The following is an 11,703-nucleotide window of genomic DNA, read 5'->3' as shown; positions in this document are numbered from 1 at the left end:
GCTACATTCCCATGTTCTGTTGGCTCATAGCCACTGTTCTTCAACATTTCTCCACTGGAAACAATACAGAGAACATCAACCCAACACTCACTGAAATGTACATCCACTTCCTGCTGATACAGATGAACATGAAGAGCCAAAAGTGTGACAGAAAAACAGAAAGAGAACGTACTAAGCTTTTAGGTTCCAATAAAACAACAATATTGAAGTTAGCCAGACTTGCGTTTGAACAACTAAAGAAGGAAAATATTGTGTTCTATGAGGAAGATCTGAAAGCATGTGGTATTGATGTGAGTGAAGACTTTGAGTCCACAGGAATGCTGACTGAGATCTTTCAGAAAGAAGCTGGACTTCACGAGATGAAGGTCTTCTGCTTTGTGGCATCTTAGTGTTCAAGAGTTCCTCGCTGCAGTCCATGTGTTCCTCTGCTACCTGAACAAGAACATGGAGGAACTTCAGTTTTTCATTGAAGAACCACAAAACAGAGGAAGATATTTTTTTCTTCCTCAGCTTAAATTACACAAAACCCATAAAAATATTGCTTTACCTAAATTACTAAAGAAGGCTGTTAAGAAAGCAATGCAAAGTCAGAAAGGACATTTAGATCTATTTTTAATGTTTCTGCTGGGTATTTCACTGGAAACAAATCAGAAACTGCTCAGAGGCCTATTCACAAACACTGAAGAAAGCAAATACAGTGCCACAGAAGTAACTCAGTACATTACAGAACAATTAAAAAGCCAGGACATCTCACCTGAAACTTCAATCAACATGTTCTACTGCTTACTGGAGCTCAAAGACAATTCATTAAATACAGAAATCCAAAGATACTTCAGATCATCTCCAGGAAGGAACCTCTCATCTTCCATGTGCTCCTTGCTGGCCTACACACTGATGATGTCAGAGGATGTGCTGGATGAGTTCAACCTAAATATGTACGAGACCACATGGGGAGGCTACATGAGTCTCTTGCCAGTTGTGAGATGCTGCAGAAAAGCAAAGCAAGTAACTTTTACTGATTTTGGGGAGTAAAACTGTATTTACTAGGAACTTACTAAATATCGATTTTATAGACACCCATTTGAAAGCTGATTTTACTTGGCTGTCACATACATGATATTTATAAACTTTTCTAACACGATCTCATAAACGTGCGTTTCAATGGCATGGTTTTCTGTTACTTTTTGGCATACTATTTATACACTATTTATATATTATTTGGTGTGCATATGATACGCAATTGGTAGGTTTAGGGGTGTGGGGTAGGTGCATATGCCAAAATGCGTATTATATGTACAACAACAAAGAACCTATCATATGCATGCAAAAACTGTGTATTATATACACATCAAACACATGCATCATGTGCACAACAAAGATTCTGCACATAAATAGCATGTAAAATCATGGCTGTCGGTCATTTCAAATTTTATTTATCTAATTAATTGCAGGGTGCTGCGATTAATTAATCTAATTAATCACAAAATAAATTTGGCTGTGAAAATACCCCCAAAAGATCAATTAAATATATTATTTTGTTAAATGTTTAGGCTACAATGGCCTAACATAAAGTATGGAACATAAAAGAAGATAGTTCAAGAAACATCTCAGTATTTTTTGCTTATACAATGAAAGTCAAAACAGCTTAGTTACAAACAGTATTCAAAAATACCTTACTTTATGTTTTATTTTTGGTGAACTATCCCTTTAATGTTTTATATATATGTAAAGTGAAATAATACTAAAAGAAGCTAAAACTACCAGCAGATAGCAGTAAATGTCTTTATGAGTCGGTTCGTTCAAACAGCTGATTTATTCAGGGATTCAGTAAACGGCTCTCTGGTTCACATGATAAGTATCATGATAAGTGAAATGATACTAAAAGAAACTAAAACTACCAGCAGATAGCGGTAAATGTCTTTATGAATCTGTTCGTTCAAACAGCTGATTTATTCAGGAATTCAGTAAACGGCTCTCTGGTTCACATGATTCGTTCAGAAATTTTACATCGCTGTGTTGCTCGGAGATGCACAACAGTTCTGCTGTGGCTTTATAGGTAATATTTTCATTGGCAAAATTAAACAAAACACAAAATATGTTTAAATTTTGCACAATAGTAACTTCTTATTTATTGAACTGTTGTATAAAATTACATTTGCACTCGTGTTCTTTGTGACAAAAACAGCACTCGTGTGATATTGCTCTCGCTGCTGGTGTGATATGTATCATATGATAAAAATATGAGACAAAAACTCATACAGGGGCATTTTTTCCCCTAATATCTTAAAATTAGGGTAACTGCATTTATGGAGTTGTTGTCCTGCATCATGTTTGTCAACAGTCAACTGTATGAAATGTAAGATGATGTACAGGATTGTGGGTGGGGCCAGTGCGTTAACTGCATTAAAATATTTTAATCTCATAATTTTTTCATAACTAATTAATTAAGTTAAAGTGTTTGTCACGACACGCACACAGACAGGTAGATCCAAGTGCAGTGTTTTATTGAGGCAATCCAAAATCAGAAAACATCCAGGCAAAGGTCAACATCCAGGTAATCCGTCCAAAACAAGAAACATAAACAACATCCAGAAACACGAGAAACCAGGGAAAAACACAGGGTGACATTCAACAAGGACTCCGTAACAATGACAGAAACAACCAGGGTATTTAAAGACAGGTGCAAACAAGGTAAGTGGTGACAGCTGAACACAATGAACAGTGATGAGCAGCTAAGGCTAGTTGGGAAATGAAGTTCTGACGAAGGTGACAATAAGGGGAAGTGAGACCTCTAGTGGCCACCCAGGGAGACACAGAACAGACACCGTGACACTACCCCCCCTCTAAGGGGCAGCTTCCAGATGCTCCTCAGAACACAATAAACACAAAAACAAAGAGACCAGGAGGGAGGTGGACTGGTGGAGGCAGAACAGGGGGAGGGATGGCGGGCCAGGCCCGTGTAGGGGAACTGGGACCGGCAGCGATGGCTCCGCTGGTAGCCCAGGTGGCTTGGTCAGATCAGGGGCCACGGTGGACCCGAAAGTTCAGGGGACCACGAGGGACCAGGCAGTTCAGGGTGGCCACGGTGGACCCCGAAAGTTCAGGGGACACGAGGGGCCAGGCAGTTCAGGTGGCCACGGTGGATCAGTCCATTCTCGTTGTGCAGACGGCCAGGGAGGAATTCGCCATTTGAGAGGCCCGAACGGAACCTGCCAATCGGGGAGCCAGTAAGGAGCAGGCTGTGGCGATGGCCAGGTCATGGCATTGGGAACGGCATCGGGAACGGCCTCAGACAAGGGCACCGCATCGGGAACCACCTCGGGACACGGGTATCGGCCTCCGGAACCATCTCGGGCCCCGCATCGGCCTCCGGAACAGCATCGGGCACCGCCTCAGGAACGGTCTCAGGAACGGCCTCAGGAACGGCCTCAGGAACGGCCTCAGGACCGGCCTCAGGAACGGCCTCAGGAACGGCCTCAGGAACGGCCTCAGGAACGGCCTCGGGCTCGGCCTCAGACTCGGCCTCGGACACTGCCTCGGCAACGGGCACCGCCTCGGGAATGGCCTCAGGAACGGCCTCAGGAACGGTCTCAGGAACGGCCTCGGGAACGGCCTCAGGAACGGCCTCAGGAACGGCCTCAGGAACGGCCTCAGGAACGGCCTCAGGAACGGCATTGGACAAGGACCCCGCCCTCGGGAACGGCCTCGGGCACGGCCTCGGGAACGACCTCGGGCTCGGCCTCGGGAACGGCCTTGGCATCGGGCACCGCCTCGGGAACGGCCTTGGACAAGGACACCGCCTCGGGAACGGCCTCTGCATCGGGCACCACCTCAGGAACGACCTCGGCCTGCGCATCGCGCCACCGCCTCGGGAACGACCTCGGCCTGCCTGCATCGGGCACCGCGCTCGGGCACGGCCCTCGGCCTCCGAGAACCAACTCGGGCACCGCCTCGGTCTCTGGAACAACATCGGGCACCGCCTCGACCTGCGGAACGGCATCGGGCACCGCCTCCGCATCGGGAACGGCATCGGGCACCGCCTCGACCTCCAGAACGGCATCGGGCACCGCCCGGACCTCCAGAACAGCCTCAGTCTCGGGCATTACATCCGGGAACCGTCTCTGGCACCGTCTCTGGCACCGCTCGGCATCGGGCACTGTCTCGGCATCGGGCACCGTCTCGGCATCGGCCATCGCCTCGACCTCCGGAACAGCCTCAGTCTCGGGCATTACATCGGGAACCGTCTCTGGCACCGTCTCTGGCACCGCATCGGGCACCGCCTCGGCATCGGGCACCGCCTCGGCATCGGGCACCGCCTCGGCATCGGGCACCGCCTCGGCAACGGGCACCGCCTCGGGCACCGCCTCGGCATCGGGCACCGCCTCGGCATCGGACATTGCATCGGGAACCGCCTCGGCCACCGCATCAGGCAACCGCCTCGGGCACCGCCTCGGCATCGGGCACCGCCTCGGCATCGGACATTGCCTCGGGAACCACCTCGGCCACCGCATCAGGCACCGCCTCGGCATCGGGCACCGCCTCGGCATCGGGCACCGCCTCGGCATCGGACATTGCTATCGGGAACCCACCTCGGCCACCGCATCAGGCACCGCCTCGGCATCGGGCACCGCCTCGGACACCGCCTCGGCATCGGGCACCGCCTCGGCAACGGGCACCGCCTCGGCAACGGACATTGCATCGGGAACCGCCTCGGCCACCGCATCAGGCACCGCCTCGGGCACCGCCTCGGCATCGGACATTGCATCGGGAAACCACCTCGGCCACCGCATCAGGCACTGCCTCGGCATCGGGCACCGCCTCGGGCACCGCCTCGGTATCGGGCACCGCCTCGGCATCGGACATTGCATCGGGAACCACCTCGGCCACCGCATCAGGCACTGCCTCGGCATCGGGCACCGCCTCGGGCACCGCCTCGGTATCGGGCACCGCCTCGGCAACGGGCACCGCCTCGGCAACGGGCACCGCCTCGGCATCGGACATTGCATCGGGAACCGCCTCCGCCCACCGCATCAGGCACCGCCTCGGGCACCGCCTCGGCATCGGGCACCGCCTCGGCATCGGACACCGCCTCGGGCACCGCCTCGGCATCGGGCACAGCCTCGGGCACCGCCTCGGCCTCCAGAACCACCTCGAGCCCCGCCTCGGGAACCTCGGGCACTTCCACCTGGCTGACGCCTGTCTCCTCCTCCTGCGGCCTCTATGATGGCGTGCCGGTGGCTCCTTGACGGAAGACTCAGGCGTTGAGTCAACCATCTTGTCTGCCAACACAGGTGTAGATTCGACCCTCCTGTGCAGTGGTGCTGGGCTGGTGGTCATCTCGTGCTGTGGTGCTGGGCTGGCGGTCACTCTTGTGCTGTGGCGCTGGGCTGGCGGCCATCTTGTGCTGTGGTGCTGAAATCTGGTGGCCATCTTGGGCATAGGCGCTGGCTCAGCGGCCTTGATGTGAGCACTCCTGGGAAAACTCTGGGATCTGGCACATCTGATCCTGAAAAGTAACCTAATACTGTCTCCCCGCGGCCATCTTGGGCTGTGGCGCTGGGCTGGCGGCCATCTCTGTGCTGTGGCGCTGGGCTGGCGGCCATCTTGTGCTGTGGCACTGGGCTGGCGGCCATCTTGTGCTGTGGCGCTGGGCTGGCGGCCATCTTGTGCTGTGGCGCTGGGTTGGCGGCCATCTTGTGCTGTGGCGCTGGGTTGGCGGCCATCTTGTGCTGTGGCGCTGGGCTGGCGGCCCTCTTCTCTGGAGACACAGGTGTGGTCGAAGTTTCCCATTGCGCACGATGGCACAGGTAATGGGTAAACCCCCAAAAGTCTAGGATCTCCAGCCCCTTCATCTCCCATTGAGGTAAAGGGTCATCCAGACAGTTGTTAAAAAGGTCCTTCAGTGCGTGCATCATTATAACCTAACCCGACCGCCATGGTCCAAAACAATTGCGCCAGGCCACCCACCTCACTCCCCCTTTGACGAAGGGTGGTTAAGTTCCAGAATCTCCCCCTCCGTTCCTCCATGGTGGCTGGGGAACAGATTCGAAATCCCACACCGCTCGGGATCTAGGCATGACGTAGTCCTTCTGTCACGACACGCACACAGACAGGTAGATCCAAGTGCAGTGTTTTATTGAGGCAATCCAAAATCAGAAAACATCCAGGCAAAGGTCAACATCCAGGTAATCCGTCCAAAACAAGAAACATAAAAAAACATCCAGAAACACGAGAAACCAGGGAACCAGGAAAACACAGGGTGACATTCCAACAAGGACTCGTAACAATGACAGAAACAACCAGGGTATTTAAAGACAGGTTGCAAACAAGGTAAGTGGTGACAGCTGAATACAATGAACAGTGATGAGCAGCTAAGGCTAGTGGGAAATGAAGTTCTGACGAAGGTGACAATAAGGGGAAGTGAGACCTCTAGTGGCCACCCAGGGAGACACAGAACAGACACCGTGACAGTGTTAAACTGACAGCCCTATGTAAAATAGAAAATAATTATAATAAAAATTGATTTTGGTATTGATATGCATTTTCAAGAGACCGGACTCGTTTATCTATAGAGCTTGAATGTTCTAGAGAACTGGTCCTACAAGATAAACACAATATATGTTCAAAAATTGACAATTCTATCTTCTTTTTACAGACTCTCCTCATGTAAACTCAATGATACCTGCTGTGAAACTGTGGCTTTGGCCCTGCAGATACCAAACTCACCTATGATAGAGCTGGACAAGAGTCACAATGACCTGCAGGATTCAGGAGTGAAGCTGCTCTCTGAGCGTCTGAAGAACCCAAACTGTCAGCTGAAGATATTGAGGTTTGAGATTCAGATGTTTTTTTTTTTTTTTTTTTTTTTTTTAATTAGGGGTACAATAGCAACTGAAATTGGTTTGGTACGTGCCTTGGTTTTAAAGTTAAGGTTTGGTATGCTTTCGTTACAGTGAGAGGAAAACTAAATATAAAATTTATTCTTTTTTTAATTACAAAAAATCTCAAAAAATAAACTGTCTGCACACTTGAATCCTTAAAGCAAATTTAATCACCAAGCTTTCGGTCAAACGACCATCCTCAGTTTATTTTTTGAGATTTTCAGTCTTGTTCTTCCACCACCTTGATCATCATTACTGCGTAACAACTCCTAAAAAATTCAATTCTTAATTAAACAGTGATTTACTGAAAAAAAAAATAGTGGCTCTGTCTTTAAATAAATTCAGTCAAAATTAATTTTTTGTAAAGGGTAAAAAAAAAAATCAATTGCTGCTAATGCTAATACTATAGGTTGTCCTATTACTTGCAGATTACTATAATATTACATTTATTTATAGTAATTGAATTAATTGTTCACTGTTTTTTTCTAGGCTTGATTGTGTTTATGGGGTGCAGTCTACAATGTTAATGTTTGCTTTAAAAAAACAAATTATTTTTTACAGAATTTACTTTTATTCTACACCGATTTGTCCCTTCTCCAATAAACACTCTGATGATTTCCTGGATTTATGAAGCCCCTCCCTCAGAAATACGCAATGAGCTCAGATTGGTTAGCTGGCCCTGTGTATTGTGATTGGCTGAACCACCTAGTGAAATCCAGAAACGTCACGCCCCTCATCTCAGTGGCCTGCACTCCGTTTGTATTGTAAACAATGATGTTGTCAATATTGCTTATCAATTTGAGCCCGATTGCAACCCAGAGAATATTAGTGAAAAGGATAGGGCAGAACCTGTGCAAGCAGGGCTCAGAATAGTACGTTTCAGAATAGTATGTTTTTTTTGTTGTTGTTGTTGTCTCATACTTTTAGATACTTTGTTATCAGTAAATGCTACTGCTTATGTTAGCTTCTAATATACAGTTTTATCCTGATTAAAGCTGTAATACAGCAGAATACATGACTGCATTGTAGCATTTTTGTTACCGTAAGAAGTGTTTGCCAGCAAGAATTGTTTGTCACCACAGGAACTCGTCCATGTTTAATGCTTCTCGTAGCTATGTGAAAAATTATACACATAAAGTGTAAAATTGGAACACAATTTATTGCTTAGGGTGACCAAACGTGCCATTTTCCCAGGACACATCCTTGCCAGGATTTCTATATTGCCTAAAATATCCAGGTTTTGGCTTTGGTTTCCTGTTTTCATACTTAAAGAAGGTAATTGATCATTGACCAATAACATGCAGACATTGTACATAATTCGACCAGTTGTGGTGCGTGAGAATGTGGTGGCATCTACAGAGAACGGTCAAAGCGATGCAAATACCTGTACATATTAGTGTTCGACTTGAAGCATGCACTCGAGCAGACCAAAGTATGACATCCAAAGTACCAATGAGAGCGATTCAAAAGCACAGGAAGCCATCTGCTCTCTAGAGCTCTCATGGTACTTTGTCATACACAATTGGTCTGGGCAGCGCACACAAAGCCAAAACGTGGCTATTTTAGGCCATATAGAGATCCTGGCTAGGACGTGTCCTGGGAAAATGGCACGTTTAGTCACCCTATTATTGCTGGAGCTGACAAGCTGGTGATCAGAATGAGAGAGAGCGATGCAGAGCAGGGGACATGAGAAACAGGAATAAGAAAAGCTGAAAACACAATAGTGTAAACAGGGCCTTATATACAGTTTTATGTAAAAGTTTGGCACCCCTGATAATTATGATAATTTCAATTTATAATCTGCTAGGCTTTTGAATCAGCAACTTCATTTGGATCTAATTTATATACCTTACAGATACGGTATTTATTGAATCAACAGAAAACAATGCAATGTGAGGGGTGCCCAACGTTTGCATAAAATTGCAGTGAATAGAGGGTTTTTTATCATGCAGCCCTAGTTTTGCTCCCGGGGCACTGGATATAGCTGTCCACTGCTCTCAGGTGTGTGTTCACTTCCCACTGCTGTGTCTGTGCACTTGGATGGGTTAAATGCAGAGCACCAATTCCAAGTATGGGTTACCATACTTGGCAAATGTCACGACTTTCACTTTCAGTTTTGATGGCATGGCGACGACTCTTCCTCTTCTCTAAAGCAGCACAACATGGCCTCACCCCCTTTGTTGTATGTTCCCAGGGGCGGGGCTTATATAAATTTCAGGGTTTGTGATGTCACCAACCCGGGAAGTAGCTTTGCTTGTCCATACCAGCTGTAATGGTAGGCATTAAACTGCCATAATTTTAAAAGACAATATCTCCATTTGCATTGGACTTTCAGCTGTGTAACTTTGCAGATATTGTTTATGCTCAAACAGCAACATTACAAACTAACTAAAGTGAAAAAACTGAAATCACAATCAACCATCCCTTTAAATTAAATAGCTATTTAGTCTTAGATAAAATAGTCAACAACATTGTATGCAAATGTGTAAACTGAACATTAGCATTAACTTCTAAGCTAATAATATAATCTGTTTTTACTCCAATTCATTTTTGCCATAAATTGTTTGGTCACACTTTTTGCCTCAATAAACTTCTAATTTACTGCTTTATTAATAGTTTGTAAGGTAGATGTTAAGTTTAGGTATGGGTAAGGATTAAAGATGTAGAATATGGGTCATGCAGAATATGTCATTTATAAGTACTAATAAACCAGCCAATATAGTAGTACTATGCATTCTAATAAGCACACTAGTTAATAGTGAGAATCGGTCCTTATATTAAAGTTTACCAATTGTTTTAATGACGATTAATTTAAACATACCCTATATTAAATTATTAAGGTAATTACTAAATTAAAAGTCTAAATCAACTCTCTGACAGTAGGTGGTGCTTTTAGAACAACAGAAATAAGAGCAGTTTTCCCTGGCTAACTGCTGTAAGCAACACAAGGTGCAGCTATACCAGCATACTACTTTATAAGGCATCACACAGAAGGAATATGAAAAGGAAATACCATTGACCTACTTTGGCTGGGGCAGATAGTTGTTAACTTCAGAAATTTTGCAGTTCATAATTCTTAATCATGTCATACTAGATTTCTCTCAAGCACTCCGCTTTTAAAGGTTTATAGATAAGCCTCAGATGCCTTCCACTATGTTTTCAGCACAGAAGAACATCCCCCCTACAGCTGGCAAGTAGCAGGGCACTGTGTGAGAGCTGTTTGCTTAACCTTTGCTTAATTCTGGATACAGTAGTTACCCGTTGAGTGTTTCAAATCGGCAGTAATGCAAATACAGTGTTTTTCACTAATGCTCGTTCAGTTTAAGCATCGCTGTATCATTCACTGGTCAGATGCTGTGAATTTGTGGCCTCAGGTTCTTACAAATCATCAAACTCCCATCTGATAGAGCTGTACATCTGATAGAGCTGTACAGTACTTGCAGGATATCTGGAGTGAAGCTGCATCTCTTGACTTGGACTGAAGAGACCCCAAACTGTGCAGCTGAAGATACCAATAAGTGTAAAATTCATTCATGTAATGAGTCACTCTTTTCTTAAAAGGAAAGAAGAATATGGTTGCATAGAAAATAATTTGTAAAGAGGCTCAGCATGGTACACTAGTTTTAAGGTTGCCGCTGTATGCATGCATTTATATATTAGCATCAGATCAGTAATAACCCAGACCTTATTCTAAACAGGGCTACTTTGTCCTTTCAGGAGATGCGCAATACTTTTTGGCTTAATGATGCAGCAGTATCTGGTAGAACGTCGTAGTCTTTCTTTACAGGTCGATACTGGTAATTTATAAGCCATAGATCAAATGAGTTGTAAATACTGATTTTTATTTTTATTAGTAAATCGCCTTGATAGCAAAGAAAATATATTTCCTAATATCATGAATGATAAATATATTAACCAACATTATGGTTATGATTAGAAATTATACAGGAAAATATATTGTGTAAATATATTAGAACAATATATGAATAATTATATAAGGAGATTGCTGGGGCTTTTCATATGGTGGGGCAACAATTATATGACTAAGTATATTTACTTATATATCACAATCATATGTCGTTTTAATCTTCAGTAATAAACACTTTATTATTATATAGAGTGTACTCATTGATCAAGATTTGGTAATGCCATGTATAAACAATCTATTGAACATATATTCATGAAGAATATAGACAGCATCATAAATATGGAGAACATTGTATATCACATATGTTCCATATATAGCCAAAAGTCAAATATAATATTAATAACGAAATATATAATTTCTTAATGATTTAACAATCATTTATGATATGCATGTTTCATTATATTAAAATATAGCTACTTACAATAAACATAAGCATCACCTGCTCATAATCAAAGGGCACTTAGGTGAAGCAAACTATCACTGTGGCTGAACATGCGACTATACCATTACGTTTTAAACAAATATATTATAAGTTTAACAGTGTTGTGAGCTAATCTCTTCCTGAACACGGAACCAGACTCTACTCTCTTCTCTCACGAAAATGGTAACCCCATAAACTTACACATGCCAGAAACCCTTTTACATTTCAAAATAATACATCATTAAACACTAACAGACATCTCCCTATACTAATATTGAGCAAAAACACACAAAATAACAATTAATTTGAACATTTTTACTTTAACAGTCAGAAGTAAAGGCATACTGTGACAACTAGCAATCTGCTGTAACTCATCCAATGAATGTGTCTATATCTTGTGTTTACATTCACATTCTAAGTATATAGTATTAAATATTCTTTTGGCTATATATTGTCAATGGCATATATTGCTG

At 44.6% G+C, this 11,703-nt stretch overlaps 1 protein-coding gene across 1 annotated transcript; it reads left to right on the top strand.

Annotated features, from left to right (window-relative positions):
- Positions 1 to 346: 346 nt before the first annotated feature.
- Positions 347 to 7,127, top strand: LOC122137571 (NACHT, LRR and PYD domains-containing protein 8-like). Its single transcript, XM_042725205.1, has 3 exons — positions 347 to 1,001; positions 6,656 to 6,844; positions 7,106 to 7,127. The coding sequence occupies exons 1-3, from the start codon at positions 445 to 447 to the stop codon at positions 7,125 to 7,127; spliced, it is 768 nt and encodes a 255-aa protein (XP_042581139.1). The 5' UTR covers positions 347 to 444.
- The last annotated feature ends 4,576 nt before the right edge of the window (positions 7,128 to 11,703 follow it).

The sequence above is a fragment of the Cyprinus carpio genome, chromosome B6 (assembly GCF_018340385.1).
Source record: "Cyprinus carpio isolate SPL01 chromosome B6, ASM1834038v1, whole genome shotgun sequence".
Classification (NCBI taxonomy): domain Eukaryota; kingdom Metazoa; phylum Chordata; class Actinopteri; order Cypriniformes; family Cyprinidae; genus Cyprinus; species Cyprinus carpio.
The sequence above is the reverse complement of the archived record's forward strand: the minus strand, read 5'-3'. Positions and strand labels throughout refer to the sequence as shown.

Coding starts and splice junctions, on each gene's coding strand:
- LOC122137571 (XM_042725205.1), top strand. CDS start 445: ATGGAGGAACTTCAGTTTTTCATTGAAGAACCACAAAACAGAGGAAGA. Junction 1,002..6,655: donor AGATGCTGCAGAAAAGCAAA/GCAAGTAACTTT, acceptor TTCTTTTTACAG/ACTCTCCTCATGTAAACTCA. Junction 6,845..7,105: donor TTGAGGTTTGAGATTCAGAT/GTTTTTTTTTTT, acceptor TGAGATTTTCAG/TCTTGTTCTTCCACCACCTT.